The sequence below is a fragment of the Pyrus communis genome, chromosome 13 (genome assembly GCF_963583255.1).
Source record: "Pyrus communis chromosome 13, drPyrComm1.1, whole genome shotgun sequence".
Classification (NCBI taxonomy): domain Eukaryota; kingdom Viridiplantae; phylum Streptophyta; class Magnoliopsida; order Rosales; family Rosaceae; genus Pyrus; species Pyrus communis.
The window spans coordinates 7,098,221-7,120,739 of NC_084815.1; the positions used below are offsets into that span (position 1 = coordinate 7,098,221).

At 37.1% G+C, this 22,519-nt stretch overlaps 2 protein-coding genes and 1 pseudogene across 2 annotated transcripts; 2 read left to right on the top strand and 1 right to left on the bottom strand.

Moving 5' to 3' along the window:
- The first annotated feature begins 7,881 nt into the window (after positions 1-7,881).
- LOC137712166 (uncharacterized) lies at positions 7,882-9,860 on the top strand. The gene is made up of 2 exons (XM_068451293.1): positions 7,882-7,926; positions 8,582-9,860. The coding sequence occupies exons 1-2, from the start codon at positions 7,882-7,884 to the stop codon at positions 9,458-9,460; spliced, it is 924 nt and encodes a 307-aa protein (XP_068307394.1). The 3' UTR covers positions 9,461-9,860.
- Positions 9,861-10,667: 807 nt separating this feature from the next.
- LOC137712167 (U4/U6 small nuclear ribonucleoprotein PRP4-like protein) lies at positions 10,668-14,694 on the top strand (annotated as a pseudogene).
- A 521-nt stretch (positions 14,695-15,215) lies between these two features.
- Positions 15,216-21,113, bottom strand: LOC137712934 (uncharacterized). Its single transcript, XM_068452141.1, has 11 exons — positions 20,699-21,113; positions 20,251-20,338; positions 19,153-19,244; positions 18,921-19,039; positions 17,933-18,048; positions 17,733-17,860; positions 17,551-17,637; positions 16,787-16,847; positions 16,625-16,665; positions 16,409-16,529; positions 15,216-15,581 (listed from the first exon to the last, which is right to left on the bottom strand). The coding sequence occupies exons 1-11, from the start codon at positions 21,055-21,057 to the stop codon at positions 15,522-15,524; spliced, it is 1,272 nt and encodes a 423-aa protein (XP_068308242.1). The 5' UTR covers positions 21,058-21,113; the 3' UTR covers positions 15,216-15,521.
- Positions 21,114-22,519: the final 1,406 nt, after the last annotated feature.

The following is a 22,519-nucleotide window of genomic DNA, read 5'->3' on the forward strand; positions in this document are numbered from 1 at the left end:
TTGTTTCTTGCTCTTATTTATGCATTTCCATTTGTGTACACTGACTAATTAGTAGTTCTAGAGAAGACATCTCTTTTCTAGAAAAATGAATTTTCTACAACAACAGCATAGCTTTCAGTTTCCTATGATACTTCTTATGATTCCGAAGATGGAACAAATTTGAAGGATTGTGTTTGTATGAAAAGGATGACGATCGATCAATGTATTAAAAGGCAAAGGCTTTCCCTGGATAGCCGTGCCTAGGCATGAGGCGTCAGGTAAATCCTTATGGGACCTTAAATAATAGGGGACTGTTGTGAGTTATTGAGAAAAACAAGGAAACATGGGACTTGTGGGTTTCAAAAATAAAAGAAAAATAGACTTGTCCAAAACGATGTCATTTTTGTACAAGTCTTAAAAAGAAAAAGAAAAATTTCTCTTCTTCTTCTTTGCAGTCATCTTCCTTGTGAAGATGCCGCACACCTTGTAACCATAAACCGAGATGGCAATCTTCGACTTTAATTTACCCAGATGACAAAGTCATTTGACTTCAATTTTGGGTCGCTGATGGATCTGGGAACGCTCGCCATCCGCCTTTAGGTGCGTCTCAACTGCCTAGGCTCACCTGGGCGAGTTTTCACCCACTCCTACTGGGTAAAGGCGTTATCACTCCCGCCCCACCTCCAAAGACGCCTAGGCTCGCCTTTTAAAACACTGCAATCGATATTAGACTTATTTCAAGGGTTACATAGGACCAATTAACGAAACACATATACCAGTTGTCGTGCCTAGAGAAATGTAATTACCATATATTTCAAAGGGGCAACACATTTCAAAATGTTATGATTATTTGTGATTTTAATATGCACTTTACATTTATATAGGCTCATGATTCATGTATATTCATGGAGGCCTTGAGAAGACCAGAATTGAAATTTCCTTACCCTTTTTTTATTATTAATCAACTTTAGTCTTATATGAATGTGTTTCTTCATTTATTATCTTATGAAAACAAAACTCCTTATATTTGTCTTTTAAATTATGTATATAGGTATACTTAGTTGATCCTGGATATCCACATATGAAAGGATATATTAAACCTTATATGGGTGAACGATATCATCTTCTTGAACATCGATGTGGAAGTCAAGCAAAAGGAAAAAAAAAAATATTTAATGAGAGGCATTCCTTAAGATGAACAGTTGAAAGAACTTTTAGTGTTTGAGAAAATAAATGTACAATGATTCGTCGAATACATAACTTCCTTTTTGAAAAACTAGTAGAAATTGTTGTTGCTTCAATGAGTTTACACAATTTTATTAAGAATCATTGTATGACAGATCAAGAGTTCCAACCTTATAATAATGGCGAGCTACTTCCGTTCATACATGAGGATGACCCATACAGATGAAGAGATTGTTGATGAAAATTCTACGCATAGGCAACAAATATTGGTTGAACGAGAAATAATTACTAATCTTCTTATGTCTAGTTGATGTGATAAATAATAGCACTCAAATTAAACCCTCTTATTGACAATTGTAGTAAAGATATAAGTAGGGATCGTTCTACGTCGGGGATTAGGAGGGATTGCTAATCTAATAAAAACTAACTCAAGAATACAAAGCTAGGCTTAAAAACACTTAAATAAACTCAAAGACTCTTAACTAAACTTATATGACTCAAAACAAACTCAAAAGACTCAAAACAACACAAAACAATCAACTAGACTCTAGGACTCAATTCGAACGAAGATAGAATTGGTTTTGACTCAAAACACTTAAAAACACAAATTGGACAGATTCTAGCTATTTAGACACAACAAAGTAAAGGGGATTGGGTTTTTGGACGAATTTAAAGTAAAACAAGTAACTTAAAGACTTAAACAAAGTTTGGATGAATTTGGGGAAAAACTATGGATGATTAGCTAGCTAGAGGATTCTCTTCCACACATGATATATTTGAACACAAATTGATTTCCAATTGCTTTCTCAATAAACCATGAACCTCAACACCCCAGATTAACCGTGACATCACTAATTAACCCTCAGATTTTCCTTTAGTTATTAGATTGGATGACATCATTCGACAACCCAAAGCATTCTTCAAAAGTTCCTTACATGACATCATAATAGAGATACAATCAAAGATCATTACGTTCTATGAAAATCATAAGCATTGACAAAGCATTCGTAACTATGACATCATGATACTCATGCCAGGAATTTAACTTAACATGATTGTGATAAACAACCTTTACTACTTGTGAATATAAGTTTGTAACGATTATGTGAAACTCCCTTATATTCTAGCATCAAATTCAAACATGCAAACTAAGTAAGCCTCCTTAATCAAAATACAAGAATAAGTTCTCAATCAAACGGTTAAGTAAATTGCATACACAATTTATGAAATCACAACTAGAATTAATCAATTCATATCACAAATATAATCATGGTTTCAAAGCCTCCCCTAGCTAAAACGGGTTTAGCCTCTCATGTTCACAGCAAAACAAGGAAAACTTCAATTAAACATTGAAAACAAAAGATAGATTACACCTAAAAACGTTCCAACAATCCAACTTGAATGCAAAAACGTCCAAGGCTTCTTCTCCTCTCCTTCTTCTTGCTATGATGCGGCACAAAGGTTTTAGGATGTGAAAGGGTGGTTTGTAAGGTATTAGGGTCAAGGATAGATGTATGGTAAGAAGTATGATGAAAGAAAGAGTGCGGAGTGGTGTATGGATGGTGATGAAGGCTGCAGATTGATGTCTAGAAGGGTGAATGATGGCTGGTTGTGTATATGAGTGAATAGAATTGTATATGGGTGCGGCAAATGGTTATATAATTGAGGGAAAGGATCTCAGCTTTTATTAAATGGTTTAGGAAAGAATTAGACCCCAAATCCACAAGGAAAAGGAGAATTAAAGTCAGAATAAAAGGGGAAAAGGGAATGTGTTTTGCGGCAGCATCCAAAGGAAAGGAAAAGGGAACTTCCTTGCACGGCAAGGAAAGGGAAAGGGTAAGGTGAGTGCAGCAAGGGCTAGAATGGTGCAAGGAAGGTTTAGTTTGTGTCCTAGAATGCATAAGAGACCTTCAATGTTGCTAGAACTTAGGGACATTTAGGATTAGGAAAGGTCAAACCAAAATAGGAAACTTTGGCTTAACTTTCCTACTTTAAGTAGGAAACCTTCTTTGATTAGGAATCCTTCTTTCATTAGGAATCCTAACATCTTTAAGTCTTCAATTTCGTCCATTCCTTTTGCTCCAAGTTTATGCTATCCATTCCAAGCCCAATTTTGCTCCAAAAGGCTCTAAAATGCACCTTCTTGCTACTTTAGCCATATGGACCTACAAACACACGAAAATAGCTCAAAATACTAAAATAACTATGAACTAGCAACATAAATGTAAGAAAACAAGCTAACTAAGTCACCTAAATATGCTCATATCACTAGTTAATAATGTGTTAACACATGGTCCTTTTAGACCCATTAAAATAATGTATATCTGTTTAGACCTTATGGGCCTTGAATGACCCCACAAAGTGATAAAAGATCAAGATATTAAGTCACAAGACAGCCCAAGGGATTCGATAAATAAAGCACTACTTCAATGACAAAAAGTTGACCGTCATCAACAACCAATCAAATCCCTGGATTGTCTACCGACAAAAAGGAACAAGCATTAGACTTAAAGTACTTTTTCAATTAAGAAGCAAGTTAACAAACCTGACAACTTTCAAGTACAAAGCTCCAAGGACAGATCTATTTAAACGGCAACTCTAAGCCATGCGTTGGCCAGCAACATAAAAGAAACTCTATGCAAGAACATGAATGTTGTTAGACTCAATGCTCGACTAAAAGTATTTTCCAACCACCCTAGCACGAATGCTACGCTCGTCAGTTGTCGGCCTGGGAAATCAAGCAAATTGCCTTGCGCATATGTCACTTCTTTTCCACGTGTTGATCAGACAATAAAGAAGTAGCCTACAGACCAAGTCTTGGTACACCCAATTTACTAGTGGACGGTGAGAGACTTAAAAACTCAAGACTTTTAGGGCTCACTAAAAGCCTATATAAAGGATGCGAGCATTCTTTATAAACAGTCGAATCCACGAGAATAGAGTTAAATTACTTTGTACTGAGAGTTATTGTAATTCACATCAAATATATATTTGATTACTCCAATGGACATAGCTCATTCTTACAGGTGAACCACTTAAACCTTGTTTTAAGCATTAACAAATACTTATTTCACATTTGATTGTCGCGTAACTATAATGTGTCATTTTGTTCCTAGTTAACAAATTGTCAACTATATATATTTTCAATTAAGGAGGTATCATTTTCTTAATGGTCATTAATTTCTTTATTGACTTTTTATAAACATTTTAATCATTAATTTTGCATTCAATTTTCATCAACAATTTAATCAAGTTGTATGCTAATTATTACGAAAAATACTCATGCAAAAATTTATGAGGAAAACCAAACAATCTATGTAATATCAAAGTTCTTCTTCTGCTAAAAAAATATCAAAGTGCTTCCATACAATGCAAAAATACTTAGTTAGTTGTCTGCCAAACAACAAACTACTTTCTTGTGAAAGTGCTACTGAAAAGTGCAACGAACAAAAAGTGCTAGTCAAGAAAAGAGTTTTATAGAATAGCACTTCCAATATGTAAAGAATCTGCAATGTGTTTAGTTGATTAAAACCATACATGTGTTATGTATTAAAGAATATCTCTATGAAAAATCTGTCAAATAAAATAATAATTTAAACAACCACAATTGTTATAAAGTAAATAGAAAAAAAAAATACTAGTGTTGTGTCAAAAAAAATCTTAGGTTCTAATTTTGGGAGTTCACAACTAACTTTTTCTCAGACTCCCTTAACGTGAATATATTGTTGAAATAAATAATTTTACATATCAAATGAACGGATGTATCACTAAACCAAATCATAGAACAAGAATAAGAAGGTAAAAGAGCATAATTGGTAGATAACTAGCATTTCCGACCATAACTACTAAAAATACATAAACTCTTTTCCCACCCACCATTATTTCCGAAGTAAACCTTACATATTTCTTTTTTCAAATTTTCCTTGCCTTGAAAAATTATTATAATTAAAAAGAAAGGCATCAATACCTAAGAACTCCAAATATCACCACCAGCACAACCGCCTCTCCAAAATATTTCAGAACTATAACTACCCCGACACTCCCAAATCCTTAGCCAAGGCACCACCACACCCCAACACCCTACGCCCCTCCTCGTGTGAAGCTTGATCACATCTTCCTCAACGTTCACTTTATTGTGAGTCTCGAGGCTTTGCTTCAAGGAAAGCTTGTGGACGTGGGGTTTATGATATTTATTTCCTTTTTCTTATTTATGATATTTTTAGGTTTTTTGTCAAGATATCCAATAATTATGTGACAAAACATGATTGGTTGGTCTTTAAGTTTTTAAGGTCATTTTATATTAGGATAAATTTGTCAATAAAATTATCATTTCAAAGTGGGTGGGGAAATAAGACATTGGGATGGGATTAATAGCACTCATACTAAAATTCAAATGACATTTTTCTTTAGAGATATTTGTCAGCTTACCCCCTGCACTTATATAGAGTTGTCAATTTTCCTTTGAACTCCTCTAAACTTTTATAATTAGCTAATTTCCCTCATGAAATTTGGCTTTAGTCAATTACCCCATAAAATCTTATAAATAGCCAATTTCTCCTGGCATTAGGTTTTAAATTTTTCATCCAATTTTCATCCGTCCAATTTTCCATTCGTTTTGTCCACATAGCTGTTATGAGTTGTTTGCGTGATCAAAATTGATGAAATTTTTTGAAATTTATCGTCAGTTAGAAAATTGGTTATTTATAAAAATTCATGGGGTAATCGGTTAAAATTAAAATTCAAGAGAGAAATTGACTAATTATAAAAATTAAGTGAGTAATGGATTAAAATTAAAATTCAATAAGTAAATTGACAACTCTGTACAAATTGAGCAGACAAATCGATGTATGCATTTTTCTTTACTAAGGGAAGGATTTATCCCTTCCATTTAAGAAAAAAATAAAAATAAAAATCTGAACATAATATTCGTAACGGAAGAAGAGAGAAGAATCCAAAAAAGCTGGTAACGTGTTTGAGTATCGAAAACCAGGACGTACGCGTGGGGTTTCGAAACCCTCTTCGACCGCCACCGAGTCACCGAACCTCTTTTCCTTTCGTCATCTAAAGGGAAAACTCCCACCCTATATAAACATCCAATTTCGTAATTTCATACAAAACCGAGGGCCGCAGAATATCAAAAACACCAAATCACAAAAACCAGGGTCTTTTTTTAGAAAACTAAAAGCGTCGAAACGACACTTCTTAAACCTCCGGAGTTTCTTTCTTTTGGTAATTGGCAAATAACTAAATATATATATACACACACACAGATATATTGTATGGGTGTTTATATATATATGTACCCTTTTTCTTGATTGTTCTGCTTATCATCGGATCTGCCTGGCCAAAAATTCACAGACCTCCATATCGAAAAGCCTCAGAATTTGTAATTTTTGCTTCGTTTTATCATTTTTTTTAATTGTTTTGTTTTTCTGATTGGACTCACAGAATCTGTGGTGGTATTCATTTCTGGGATTCTTGGGTTGCTGTGGTTTTTGAGTAATGAGTTGGAGAAGGAAACAAGGTGACACTCATCCTCCACACAATCCATGGACTAAACCGCAGAACAGAAGGCCACAGCACCACCAAGGCATGTTTTCTAATTTCTATTTTTTTTTTTAAATTTTCTTGGAATTTTGAGCTGTTGCATGAGCTGTAGGCTGTAATTCTTGTGAAAGATTGTATCTTTGAGGTGGGTTTTTGGTTTAGGAAATTGGGTTCTCTTTTGATTTCCATATCATTGGCTCTGTCTGTTATTTATAATATTTGTGCTTTTTTGTTGAGCCATTGATGAATGAGGTAATGATTTGCTGGTTTTGATGGGGGAAATCTTAATTGAGTAGGAAAGTAATTGAGATATAATCTGTAAGTGAGGTTTGTAACCAAGTTTGGGTTTAAAAAATGAGGTTTTAAATATTAAACAACAAGGAAAGCTAATGTTTCTCTGTAAATTGAAAATAAAGTGTGACCAAAGAGAAACTAATGTCTTTCCTCTGTTTCTCCCCAGATTTATACTATCCAAACCAGTGTCCATATGTTTTCTCCTTAAATTACTCACAAGTCTTAATCAAATCATAATCAGGATGTCTTCTAAAATCTACGGAACGGAGAAAAGTTTACCAAAGAAAAATTTCTGCTGGATTACTTGTACTGTGAAAATTTTATTTTCCAATCTAAACATGAGGAGCAATTGTGATTTAGGTAATCCCCCTTCTCAAACGTTAGGCTAACCTTTTTTCACTCAGTTAAAGCATGTGTAAGTTTGTTAACAGTTTCAGAACAAAGACACTTCCTGCTGAGGCTCTTAACGTTTTTTTGTACTGCGTGTTTTTGTTATGAGGTTAGTATTGTTTAGAGTAAGATGTTGTTCTGACAATGATGCAAGCTGTGGCTTTTTATGGCAGAAGTTTTATGCTGAAAATGTAGAGGTGTTCGAGTCATGGTTTAGTTGTTAATTTTCTAAGTAGATTTTATTCCAAGGGCTAGGGTTTTTGGTGAGGTTTGTGTTTTGTTACTGGTTTTAGTTAGCATGTGTGCATGGGATAGTGCAGCCTCTATATTTGAATTGCAAAAGTTTTAAATTGGAGGTACTCCCGGCCTTAATGAGAGTAACGACACTAGGGTTTGGGAAGTGGTTTGTGCTGATGCGGTTAGCTTAGCCGTTAAGGTTAGCATGAAAGTTTTAAATTGGAGGTATTCCTGGCTTTAACGAGAATAATGACACTAGGGTTTGGAAAGTGGTTCTTGCTGATTCAGTCAAGGGTAATGTGAGCATGAAAGGTTTAAATTGGAGGGTATTCGCGGTTTTAATGAGAATAATGACACTAGGGTGTGGAAGGCGGTTCTCGCTGACTTGGTTAGTGTAGCCGTTAAGGTCAACTTGAGAGTAAAAGTTTTAAATTGGAGGTATTCCCGGCTTTAATGAGAATAACGACACTAGGGTGTGGCATGTGGTTCTCACTAATTTGGTTAGTGTAGCCGTTAACACCTGAGAGTAAAGTTTTAAATTTGAGGTATTCCCGGCTTTAATGAGAATAACGACACTAGGGTTTGGGAATTGGTTCTGCTGATTCGGTTAGTTTAGCTGTTAAAGTTAACGTGAGATGGATATATTGTAAATTGAAAAACGACAAATTGTGAAACTGCTATCAAAATCGGGAACAACCAGAAACCTGTCATTATTGGTGTTGGGTTTTTTTTTTCTTTCTAAATCTACTTGTAGCACCACTTTTCAAGGTTGTATCATATTTCCATCTCGGTGATCCAGCATTGTGTCTTTTTCTAAGTTGCATCATTGTTCCATCTGTGATGATTTATTGCATCTTTTTCCCCTTTCAGGAAGTTCTTGTTTGTCTAGATTTTTTAACTGTTATCCAAATGTAGTATATTTGTATGTTCATGATGATTGAATTGACAGTTCTCTTCTGTTTGCTTCGCAGATAGTTGGCAATTAGGTGTGCCTTACTGGGAAAAGCAATTCTGTTTGATTGTTGGCTCAGTTCCATGGCGGAAGGTCGTAGAAACAAACAAGTATATGTATCTCTATGAAAGCATCATTCAATGGAATGATTCTGCTAATTTGGAGACATTCAACAATGAGAAATACCGCTTTTGGGCAGCAATTAACGGCGTGCCTTGTAACATATCATTGCCAGATCCTGACATTTATATTGATGACATAGATTGGAATTCAAGCATTGATCCTGAACTGATTTTGGACTTGGAAAGGGAACCTGAACCCAACGATGATGAGAACCAAGATAAGGGTGTCACTCTTGTTAATCCTCTCCTTTTAGATCAGTCATTTGCGTGCACCGGATGGGGCGATGCTGAAGAGGACTTCAAAACTAAAGAGAATCTTGCAAACTGGGGCTGTGGATGGGACAATGCTGAGGAGGACTTCAAAAATAAAGAAAATCCTGCAAACTGGGATTGTGGATGGGGTGATGCCGAGGAAGACTTAAAAAAGAAAGAAAATCCTGCAAACTGGGATTGTGGATGGAATGCGGATAATAAAGAAAATCCGTGGGGACCTGATTCTGCCCAGACTCAGAGCAAAGCAGCTGGAGGAGGATGGGACGACAGTTGGAACGGAAGAGCTGGTGGAGCTTCATGGGGAAATTCAGATGGAAATGACAGGAAGAAAGATGGTGGTAGTTGGTACAACTCAAAGCATAAGACCTCTGGATATCAAGGTGACTACCACCATAAACGCGGAGGGTGGAGGAACAAAGGGTGGGGCAACGGTGGGAGAAGGAACACCAGAGTTCATGTTGGTTACGAGAACCTGGCGTGAGGCGGTAAAACTCAGAAGTGTAAACCAAATCTCGAGACTCGAATGGGTGGGGAAACCAGTTTTGCGTGTGTCTCGGGTAAGTGATGTGTATCGTAGTTTATGTTTTTCGTCGTCTTTGGCTGTTTAGGGCAGAGTATATAACAGTGGGGTAGTATAAATGTGAAGTGAAATCGGTGAGGTCGTACCAATTTTATTAATTCAGTTTGTATGTGTAGCATTTGTGCAATGTATACATGGAATAAAAAGGTCGCCTGAGATATTGTGGCAGGCCAGCCCAGCCCCTGAAAACTGGTTGGGAGAGTGCCTGTATATCTAAGGCGATATATGTTTGTTGATTGTCACTGCAAGTGTAAAATGAAATCAGAATATCAAAGTGCAGAGGCAATCTGTTTTTGGCTTATATTTTCTTGATTTCTTTTGTTGGTTAGTGTTCACTGTTCAGAGAGCGGAATAATGACTTATGTGGATCGGGTTCACTATCCTCGTGAGACCAATATTGTCATGCCGTGTGGTCCACTATGGATTTCCAATCTAATAATATCATGCTACGTGTGTTTATATATGTCATAATATTGTTGGACGAGGGTAGCACATGCTGGGAAAATAAAGTTGGTACGGTCAAAATTGTTTGGTTGATTGATGTAGGCGGATGAGCCCCTTTGGTGGTGTCTGCGCCCTTGATCATCTCAAGATTCTGCAGAGGAAAAAAAAAAAAAAAAAAAAAAAAAAAAAAAAAAAAAGAAAAAAAAAAAGGAAAATTAACACATGCACAAAAACAAAGGGAGACTTTTGTTTGGGAAAATTGACTGATGGAGACAGAGAAGGCTTTTTCTTTCCCCTAGCTTCTTTTCCGTATTCGTTTTACTATTTTGCCCTCAGTTCGTGCTGCTGTTGCAAAATGCCAAAGTAGGAATAACACTCGATATTATCAAAACTCCCTAGCCAAAATTATATTAGTAAAGCAGATATAATCAAGAATAATTTTTTCTAACAGACGATATTATCTACTTTAAAAAGAGATAAGGAAATAAATGAGATTAACAATAATATGCTTCAAATTTACTTTTGATGAGAATCGAAGATCTTTCACGTACTACGAGTGAATATAGGAGTATTAAGTGTCAAATGACTAAATTAATGTAGACCATGGCTTTATATACAGAGAAGAGATTTTTATTTTTATTTTTATAGAAGAAAAAAGCAGACAATGGGAGTTCTCCTTGTCATATTGCACACCAAATGTTCGTTTATACGTCTCACTGAGAAAAAACGAGAAAGAGAAAGTAATTCCTTGTGATGTATTCAGATTACTACGGAGGAGGAGAAATCTCTATCAACTGTCATGGACGCATCTGTTGCAGCACCCCCACTTGCTCCACTCCGCGCTCCTGTACTCAGACCGCCACCACAAAATGGGGAAGCGAGGACGAGCACAAGCTACTCGGATGATTCCGACTCGGAGCAGCCTCCACGACCCACCGGCGTCGTCTCGGGTGGGGAGTACGACACATCGGTAGAGAGCAGGGTGGTGAGAGAGCGGCAGGAGAAAGCATTGCAGGAGCTACTAATGAAGCGCCATGCTTCTGCTCTTGCTGTTCCCACCAACGCATGGCCGTGAGGGCTCGGCTTCGGCGGCTCGGCGAACCCATTACTCTCTTTGGGGAGAGAGAGATGGAAAGGCGAGACAGGTTGAGGATGATCATGGCGAGGCTTGATTCCCAAGGGGAGTTGGAGAGGTTGTTGAAAGTTCATGAGGAGGAGGAGGCTGCGGCTTCTTCTGCTGCATTGGAGGATGGTGATGATCAAATTGTTCAGTACCCTTTTTACACTGAAGGGTCCAAAGCTTTGTTGAATGCTAGGATTGACATTGCCAAGTACTCCATTAGGAGGGCAGCGTCGCGGCTCGAACGGGCTCGAAGGAAGAAGGATGACCCAGATGAGGATATGGATGCAGAGTTGGACTTGGTTTTGGAGCAGGCAAAAAGCTTGGAACTTGATTGCAGTGAGATTGGGGATGATAGGCCACTTTCAGGTTGTTCTTTCTCACACGATAGCCAACTGCTTGCCACTTGGTGTATGTATCTCCTTGCCTCTCTTTTATGGTGTCTAAATTGCAAATTTAATTGATTGCTAAGTTAAACAGTTCGTGGTTTATTTCCTGCTATTTGATTTTCGATGACTATAGCCATCTTGGGTTGAGAGATAAACTTGTAAGTACATGTGAAGAAAGTGTCATCCTTTTTATATCAAAATGCCAATGCTAACTCGGTTCTCATAGGAGGGTGGCCATGATTTGTTTGTTTTATTAGGGTGATAGATTTTGCGAGACTACTATTGCATGTACAAGAGGTTGAATTGATTTTTCTTGTTGTTTTGCTTTTGTCAGTGCTATAAGTGGAGTTGCCAAGTTGTGAAGCATGCCTGATACAAAGAAGGTTGCCACTTTAAAGGGACACACGGAGCGACTGATTGATGTTCAGTTTTCTCCTGTCCATAACCTCTTAGCAACTGCCTCTGCTGACCGGACAGCAAGGTTGTGGAACACCGAAGGAACTCAGCTGGTGACATATAAGGGCCATTTGGACCATCTGGCATGAATTGCCTTCCATCCATCAGGAAAGTACTTGGGTACAACTAGCTTTGACCAGACATGGAGGTTATGGGATGTAGAAACTGGTGGAGAGTTGCTTCTTCAAGAGGGTCACAGTAGGAGTGTCTATGGGATAGACTTCCATCCTGATGGATCATTGGTGGGATCCTCTGGACTGGATGCACTTACTCATGTTTGGGACCTCCGTAATGGTAGAAGTATTCTTGCCTTGGAAGGCCATGTCAAGATAGTGAGACACTAATTTTTCTCTAGTGTTATCTAAGGGCTATTGGTTATAGTTTTTTATTGTTCATGATTCATTCATGTATTTGGCTATCTTTCAGGTTCTTGCACTCAGTTTCTCAGCAAATGGCTATTATTTAGCCACTGGGGGCGAAGACAATACTTGCAGGATACAGGATTTACGAAAAAGAAATCCATATACACCATTCCAGCACATTCCAATCTCATATCACAGGTCAAGTTTGAGCCTCAAGAGGGATATTTCCTTGTAACTGCTTCATATGATTTGACAGCAAAGGTATACTTCTTTTGAGAACCTGGATTTCTGAATTGATACGAGTTGTAGTTATTAATTGTTATCACTATTTTGTTGGTTTCATGTCTTGACTATGAAATATTTCATCTTTGCCAGATATGGTCGGCCCGGGATTTTAAGCCTGTCAAAATGCTCTCTGGACATGAAGAAAAAGTTTGCATCTTTGGATATTTCAGGAGTTAAGTTTCCTCGTCCAAGTTATGCAAATTTTTTTCATTATTATTTCTTGTTTCACCAACCTAAGGTATGCATGGACTTTATTCATAAAAAGTATGGATGGATTTTTTGGGTGTATGACTGTATCATGGCATAAGTCTACTAATCCGTAATTAGAATGAGTGGATTTTTGTGTAATAAGAAATTGATGGGTGGAACGAAGTGGGGCAGGCAGAGCTGTGAACATATCTCACCTTTTGATATGTGTTATCATGTACACCTTTCAATATGTACTGTATGCATATGTTTCATAGAGGCACTCTTACATTTTTCACCCCTCCCCAACTTTGCACTATACTAGATCATACTTTTCTTTTTTTTGACTTAGTCAAGGGTATCCCAAAGGCTTCCTAGGCCCAAGGACTAGATCATACTTATTCCTCCCTTATATAGTTAGTTCAGACGTTCATCTGTGTACAACTGCAATCCAACCTTGTCATCGTGTTTTGAGATCACCAAGTTCGCTCATTTTTATGGACTAACTGTAGAGACCCCTGTCAAAATAAAGTGATAAGTTGTAGTTAATTATGTTGAGTCCTTGAAGGTTTGCTGTGGTCAGTTTGCACTTAGTTTAGAATTTCAAACAGTAAAGTCTCACCCGGATATTTTTAAGTCAGTACTCAAAACTCCAAAACCTCAACAATTGTTAGTGCAACCCTACCAGCTGCTCATTAAAGCTGTTACCTTAGGAGGTATTGCATCATATTTTGCATTGTTTTTCTGGGGTTATACGTGGGATTTCTAGTCAGAGCTTCACAAGTAATCATATTTATTTAAAATAATTGTTCAGAATGATTTGTTCTCAAAGAATGTTTTTAATTGCATGATGTTGTAACTAATGAGGCAATGGTCATATAGATTAGAAAAATTTCGAACAATAATAAATTAGAAGACTCACACACACAGACATCTACAAGATTTACACAAAAACACTTCAAAAGCTCATTTGGAGAAATAACCCTCATCTATCCACTATTCATACTTTAATTGATTCTTAGTTGTGAAATTCTTTTGGTGCCCTTCACCCGCTACAAAGTCAGCCCGGGTATTTTTACCACAAGTATTGAGCTTGAAGTGTTTTTCTCTAAAGTGTAATGCTTTCAAGGGTTTCTAAGGGGCCCTGAGAACAATCGTATCTTGAGCTAGTGGCACTGTTTGATCTACAGAGTCTGAAATTACATTTTTTATTTAACGGGTTTAGGATATGAACATGTGCGTTGCCTTGTGATCCTAGGTTATGAAAGCAAACAAACTTTTGCCTGTTGCAGCTCAAGACAACTCATTAACCTGCAAATGCTCCTCCACTTAACCCCTTACCTCTTTTTTCTTCCCGTTCTCTATTTTTATTTCTCTCTCTGTGACACTGTTTTTGGAAATACTTAAACACTGTAGTTCGTTATGACATATGAATATCTTTGTGCCACTTAGCCATTTGAATTCTGTCTCGTAGACCCTGTAACTGCACCTACAGTTCTTTTCTTTTTTTCCTTCTTGATTTTCTTACCTTCTTGGGTTTTGTTTGGAATTAACTAGTTTCTAAAAGCTCTTATTGACCTGCTTCTGCTTTTTAATAATTTCTTAAATAAGAGTACCTTTTTAACCCACTTGGGTACGTTTTGTGTTGACTAGTTATCTAATTGTTGTGCTGGAAAGCTAGTTTCTGGATTAATTTCCGAACTAATGTTGTTGATAGCAGACGGGCATCAAATTGCTACTGTATCACTTGACCGAACTATGAAACTGTGGTCCAGCAGTAGCAATGAGAAAGATCAGGCAATGGATGTGGATTACAGTACAAGTTAGAAGGATCAGGCAATGGATGTGGATTCCAGTACAAATTACAAAGATCAGGCAATGGATGTGGATTAGGACCTGCTCAGTTCTAGATAGACTTTTGAAAGATAAAGGGTTGGCGGGTTACTTGGGGATACATGGATTATAGTGAGAGTTTCGTCCAAGCTAAAACTTCTGTACAATGCTTCTTGTACTGTCTTCAGACAGAACCCTGGCTAACTGGCAGATATTGGTGTTCAACTTTATTTTTAATTGTGCAGGAACCCATTTGAAAGAGGGTTTTGTTCGAGTCAAAATCCTCCCTGATCTTATACATTGCCTTCGATTACGCGATTGTTATGTAACGTTGAAGGCTTGATTGTTCGGTATGCCTATTGTTTCCTTGATGTCTCCCTATTACAAGCTTACAGATTAATTCCTTCTGTTTTAGCTGAACTCATAAAACATTGGCGTGTCCTATGGTTTCCTGTGTTTTATCGGCACTAGGCTAGTTTTGGGCATGGATGTAAAGCTTTCCTTTCGTTCAAACAATCACTACAAGCTGCAGACAACAGTGCATGCGACCCGCATCACCGATAATCGTTTTACGAATAAACTTCGAGGAAAGTTTGATTTTCTCATCCTGAACTTCAAGTGCCAAAAATACAAATTTTGTATGTCTAAATTTAACACTTCTCGTCTTTGTTTAAGATACTATAAACAAATATAAGTTGGAATCAACCATCTTGAGGATGTCAAAACTTCAAACTAGTCATTTGTATTTTAATCAAAAGATGTTCTCTCTAGCATCCCTGCCATCAACCCGCCTGCAGGACATGATACGGTACAACATGCTTCCACCCCCGGTAATCAAATGCGCGTGTTAATAAGATTAACCCGAAGTTACGTTCATCTTTTCCACCTCATTTGTACCAGCCAGCAAGAAAATACCTCAGCAGGAAACAGAAGCAGCATGCCATAGCCTGTTGCATGACGGCATTCAACAAATGAGAAACTTACAAATAACGCTGTTAAAAAGCAAGTATGCATGTGAACCCAAAGAGAAGAAACAAAAATGGTGATCAAGACCACCCCAGCCAACAAAACACGACAAAAGCATGGAGAAAACAACCAACTCAACGGAGCTCGTAAAGGACCTAAGACCAACTAGAAAGTAGCCACCTTTCGCTCGAATGAAATTCCTCCAAACTCTGGGAAACTGAAGCCCAGAGAACAGATTAAAACTGAACTCTAACCCAAAGAACCTCCAAACAGTCACGGTTTGGATCGTCAAACACAAAGAATATCTTAACAGGTTTCTGGAATGCATCCGAGCTACAGAACAGAGATCGTGGGTTGCAAATGTTGAATAGCACAACAATACTACAAAGAATATGCATTATCTTCTGACACCAGGCTAACTGTCCATAAGGTTCCACCTGGAGCCAAAAGCGACCAAAACCCCATTTTGAAGAGATGAATGCATTTTGTTTAAAGCAATCTACCAAGACTTAAGCCACTGTGTGGGCTTCTTAGTACCTGATTCTCCAAATAAATCTGAGAAACATATTCACGGTATATTACAATGTTTAGTTGGGTATGTTGTAAACTTATACGGGTAGTTCAGCTGGATCAACTTGTAAGGGGACGCACTGACACGACATAATCATGATTCATGCCAACAGAATCACTTTGTTCCCAAAAATGGGAAACACTCATATGCACTGGAAGGATTAAAAGTAGTTGAGCTGGATCTTTCCTTTATTTGCCTAAAAATGCAATTATAGGCAAAAGTAACATGAATAATCACCTGGAAAACTAGAAGAGAGACGCAAAGTGACTTCTCTGTCATCCTGCCAAATCGTCTTAGAAAAAGGTTTACAACCGTCCCATCCTTTGTCCCAGTCAGCAGTCCAGTTTCAGGATCAAACCTGAAGTAAAAAGACACGTGAGATATTTAACAATCATTCCCATAAGATGCTTCCAGCGATTTCTAAACCGTCTGTTAAAATTTATACAAACTTACCTAGGCAGACGATGCCGAGGACATGGAACAATTCCAGCAAGCTGAAAAAACGAAACAGTATAAGATGCTTTACATGTCATGAATTTCAGATGACACGTGTGACTGTGTGTGTGTGTGTGTGTGTGTGTGTGTGTGAGAGAGAGAGAGAGAGATGGGCCAAACCTGGGGCACTGACAAGAGAAAGTTCAATACTTGAGGTGCAAAGAAAATCAGGAGTGTTTCGCTGAAACAAAATTAGAAAGAAGAGTTTACCATCAGCGACTGTATGAGTATGCTAGATAGTAGTGGACAAAAAGTACGTATGAGGAAAGAAACAGCCTCGTTGCATAAGGTGTATATTGTTAATTTGTACTACACTCTGTGAGGTCAGCTCATGAGAATTATAATTTGACCCCTCATTCAATGCTAGTACTTAATACTTTTTCTGTTTAGCTAAAAGGTGGTCATGGTAAGATCCACATTTTTTTCTGATAAATGCATCTAAGTAGTACAGCTTAAGGTTTAGTTCTTAAACATCTTACTGTTTTTTTCGTCAAAAAACATCTTACTGTATTTCTCAGTCAAAAAACAGCTTACTGTTACAAGTAAACATCAGAGGAAAAATGACCTGTCTGATATGAGATTTTAAAGGTTAAGCAAAAGCAGAAACAACCATATTTGCATAAAAATAAAAATATAAATTAGAGAATTATTAATTGAAACAAGAGAGCTGAATTTTGACCTTCCAGCTATGACACAGATTTGAAGTAAAAAAAAAAAAGGAATTTACCCTAGTTCTTTTAGTGATGTATGATTGTGAGTTCCAGTTAGAAAATTAAGGACTTCCCATGGTAAGGCAAGCCACAATAAAATTATGCAAATTAAGGTCCACATATCATTTGTATTAATAATTCAATTGTGAAATTTAAAGATAATGGAGAACAAACCTAAAATGGCCTAAAATCCCAGCTACAGCCATCGTCATCCCTGCAAAATATGTGTAAGTATCTCCAACAAAAGCTGAAGAAGGATACCTATATTAAAGATAAAGGAAAATGTTAATGTCTGATGCAAAAAGAAAGCCATAAGCATAGGCAACTCAGTAAATAAATTCAACAAGCAGTGTCACCAGTTGTAAGAGAGCAATCCCAAAGAGGTGGCTAATAAGGGTTGGATAAGATATATAGAGAATGCATGTGCCATCTTATACTCCGAATCTGCAGATGCCCCGATTTGCATGATATTATGTATTAAAACCTGCGATCAGTCACATGTGTCATTTTAAAAATAGAGTTGAACTGCAACTGTTTCATAAGTCTGTATACTTACAGCAGCTGCAATAACAACCGTCTGCCCAACTTCAAGACCATTCAAGCCAGCATGAATATTTATGGAGTTTGTGCAGAAAACCGCCAAAAGTCCCATGTATAGTTTATAAATCCATCCTTCACATCAACGAGGAACATATTTATGAAAGGATAAGAATCCATTTGTTAATATACGAGTGTGGTAAATTTTTTGGATATGACTGCATATAAATGGATAATTTCAATTGCTACCTTGTTCTATGATAATTTTGTCTATTGTTTTCTCAAATTTGTATTGTGATATACAAATTTCAAACACAAAACAGAAATATGAAAGTTTCCCTATGCCTCTGTTTGCCAGTTGCATCCTAGTGACTCGGTTTGATGCTAATTTATAGTCAATATTCATGCCAGTGAATGATAATTATGATTGTTAAGATAAAATAAACTACATCACTTCCATTACATTTTAAAAAAGAATTATATAGAGTCAGATTAGATAAATAGAAAAACGCCAAGTCTTTTATATAGTAAATCATTTTCAAGACAAGTTGGCTATATAAGCAGAGAAATTAAAATTACAAAATGTACTAAGGGCATGTGATGAGTATCACTTGGACCAATGACATGAACTCTGTTCCTTGTCATCCATAAGTGCAAATGCTAATAATTGGTGTGATTCCTTGGAATTCACAATTGCTAAGTACATGGTTACCTTCTAGGGCACACTTTTACATGCTCAATATTTAGAGATATACCACATAAATAAAGGATGTCTTTTCCATTTCCCCCAGCAATATAAACACTTTGAACAAATTATATCATTTACATTTTGCAAAACTGATGGCATCTCACTACATTTACATGAGGGAAAATTAAAGAACCAAATCTAGCATCCTAGTGGGGGTGTGTAACCAAGGGAGGGGGGAGGGGGGAGGGGGGGGGCGGCGGGGGTGGTGTGTATAACAATAGTAACTGTATTGGAGTTAGTAACTATATTGCGAGAATACCTAGGTCCAAAACCTCAAGCCCAGTATACAGAACAAGAGGCTTAGGTATGACAATAGTTGTATGTCCAGCATAGGCCATCAGCAGTGGTAGAGCTGCAATGGATGGCAGAACTAATTTCCTGTTCTTCACAATTACAAGAAAGCACACAGGAATAAAATATAGCATTAATCTGGAGAGCTGTATAAAATGCATTAAGTGGTATAAAATCTAGAATAGTGACCGGATACTCACACCCTCCAAGGTACATCAAGAACATCATCTACAAATCCAAGCAATACCATAAAGCATATGGATGCTAATGCTGCATTGTATTCGACAAGCCACTGCATGATTCACATATTTAACAATTTAGTCGTCCATCACCAAAACATACAGTCACAATTTGCAAACACAAAGTAAAATACAAGAAGCCTTCAAAGCTGATGTCACAAAATAAAGACCTCTCTCTCCCAGTGTTTCAAAAGCTGCCTCCTAAAGGTGTATTGCTTTTTGGTGAATTGTATGCTTTGTTGTGCCTTTGTCTGAAAGAGTTAGAGGCTTAAGCCTCACAAGCTTCTGGATTTCAAAGATTTTCCACTCCAACCCATTGCCTTACTATGTGGTTGCGGCAACAACCCAGAGGCTAGAGGAAGTTTCAGCACTTGTATGGTGTTCAGATGGGGTTGTCAGCTGTTCTGAGTCATTTTGCTCCAGCTCTTCCTAAGGCCATAAGGCAATGGCCAAGGACCAAATTTAAAACCCCATGTATTTAGGGTTTAATCAAAGCTAACTTTCCAAATTTGTCACATTAATATCCTTTTTCTTTCTCTTTTACTCTTCTTTCTAATTAAAAAAAAAAAAAATCAGATAACTAAGAAAAACTCTTAACGTTAATTATTCTGAGATGCTATCTACCAGAACTGCCATATTTATAAATTCTTCCTAGGCCTCTAGTTGAGCCACCAGTGACATTCCCTCTAGAACACTTTTACATCACCAAACTAATGACTATCTCTACAATACTAAGCCTACTTCGATTGCACCATAACACCACCATTTACCAAAGGAGGCCTATTCCGGCAAGCATATAGAATGACGATGGTCTTAGTATGCACTCATATTTCTCTCCCTGCCCATTGGGTTCCTAAGAAGCAATAGTTCCTTCACTCACAACCTTAATTATGCAAATAACTACATTAAACAAGTAGACAAAGATACAGAACAAACAAAAATAAAACGTCTCATGTCACCAAGATCTATAAGTTTCATCTTCGAGCTACAGGCAATGGCAGAAGTAATAAGCTGAAATGAAATGTATGTTCCTGAGTTCAATGAAAGATAGCACCTTACATTTGAATCTGCAGTGAAGTTAAAATACTGAAACAAGATTCCCAAGACCAAGAAGACAATTCCAACAACAATACCCAGTGACTCAGGCCTGGAAAATACAAATGGAACCATAATTATCAAAATTAAAATACGTCCAGAGTATGAGGCATCAGATCAATATACATGACAATGTATTTGGACTTTCATATTTAATTAAAGCCTTCATAACCAACAGTCTAAGCAATGAGCTCCAAAGATTCGAAAACACAAAACATTTGAGATGGATATTTAGAATGCAACATGCCGGATTCACTGCCCTGGCGAAATGCTTAAGGTAACAAACGTATACCCAGTTCATGAATTCAACTAAAAACTAATTCTAGTACATACCCACCTCATAATTTCGATTACCCACTTCATAATTTCAACAAATGAATAATATAGCAAAAAAAATGGAAAAAATACTCACACTTCGACAGTACCCTGAGGGGTACCCTTCTTGTTAATATCGTAGCCAAAGAGGTTGCGCCGGAGAACGTATCTGGAAGCGACGGGGATCATCTTAACGGTGACGAAGAACCCGGCAAGGCTGAGACCCGCATTGATGAGAATCGATTTGCGAAGCTCTTGTTCGATCTTGTAGTGGTAGAAGAGGAGGTAAAAGTATGGGACTGAGAAGAAGAGCACGAGCTTCAGAATTAGGCCTGACTTTGGTGGTGCAATCGGCGGCTCTGCTAATGTGGGTTCCTGGGGTTTGGTCCGTGCGGCGGTCTCGTTTGGTTTGGGTTGTGCCGACGACTCTGTTGAAGCTCGCTTTCGAGCTGCCATGGTTCTCTCTCTCCCCCCGATGATCTGAGTAATTTCTTTGCAGTCTTTTATTGAAAGTCTGCGTTTAGACCCGGCAAAATAATGACTCATGACTGTCCAGTTACGTTTCTTCACTCCGTCATTGCACCAGTAGTGCGCTGCCAACTCATCATTGTTACTAGACTCCTTCCATTCTCATCCACGTCATCATTTTGATGATGTTTTATTTTGGGTTAAATGTAATTTTAAGCCACATGGTTTGGGTTCGTTAACCCGATACGAAACGGTATAAGAATAACAGCTTTCGAATTAACATGTTAACTAATCAAGTCCCAAGGGTAATTTCCACTCGTTAAGAAAAAGTTTATTTTAGTAACTTTCAATTGCTAGAAAAACTTTACTACAATAGTCATAGAATTACTTCCTATATTGTCAATTGACTTTACGGTGGAACCTCAACTTTCTTCATTCTTTTTGTCACTTAGTACTACGGTCTAGTGATATTCTTCTTCACTTGTAAGTGAGACTAAGAGGTCTTAGGTTCGATTCTCACCAAAGACAAATTTGAACCACATTATTACTAGCTCATTATGAGGCTTAGTTCAGTCTCCCACCTTATTAATATAGATAAAATCATTTATTCAAAAAATGCCACTCAACAACGATCAGCGATCAAGGGTGGTCAACTTTGGCCGCTTATTATGAATTTTTTTTAAGGTAATTTGATTCTTCTTACAAAATACCAGAACACAATAAAATATTTACAATATTTAATTGACAAGTGTGAAAAATGTAAAAAAAATATGCAAACATTTGTGATTGCATTCTCTACATTCCAACGATAGTGCATCGTCGTTTGGATTTTTAACCCTCTGAACCCTCGTGAACATTGGTTTTAGTAGTTCAAAATAAATAAAAATTCATAATAATTAATGTACTATTTTAGGCCGATTTAACTAAACAATATAAAGAACAGAGAGAGAAAGGGTGCATCGTCAAGAAAGAGATGTGTGATTATGAGGTGTAAGTTATCTCACCCCATTGTGCTTTTATTTATATAGGGAAGGTAAATTCCTTACCCCAATAGGATTACAATTCTTATAGGATAATATCAAAAAATTGTTATTGGCACTCCAAAAATCTTACTTTGCACTCCAAACTTTCTATAATTAATAAGAAAAATACATTTACGAGGAGTGTAGAATGAGATTTTTGGAATGCTAATAACAGTCCTTAATATCTAATCTAAGGGATATTATAAAATCCCACAAAGATATCCTAATATACGATAGGATTTACATGATTACATTATTAATTTAATAGGACTACAATACTTGATTACATTATTAATCTAATAGGACTACAATACTCATGCTTGAGTGTTTAAATACTCAAACAAAACATCGCATCAGGTCTTCAATGGATGAAGTAGATTAGCTTATGAAGTCATTGACACAACGGGCGAATGTGAGTCTCAAATTAA

Bases quoted from the DNA above. Each gene is read 5' to 3' on its own strand.
- LOC137712166 (XM_068451293.1), top strand. From the start codon at position 7,882: ATGACACTAGGGTTTGGAAAGTGGTTCTTGCTGATTCAGTCAAGG. The intron at 7,927-8,581 runs GTAATGTGAGCA...TTGAATTGACAG, and splicing joins TCTTGCTGATTCAGTCAAGG to TTCTCTTCTGTTTGCTTCGC.
- LOC137712934 (XM_068452141.1), bottom strand. From the start codon at position 21,057: ATGGCAGCTCGAAAGCGAGCTTCAACAGAGTCGTCGGCACAACCCAAA. The intron at 19,245-20,250 runs GTAAGGTGCTAT...TGAATCATGCAG, and splicing joins ACTTCACTGCAGATTCAAAT to TGGCTTGTCGAATACAATGC. The intron at 16,666-16,786 runs GTTTGGCCCATC...TCGTTTTTTCAG, and splicing joins TTCTCTTGTCAGTGCCCCAG to CTTGCTGGAATTGTTCCATG.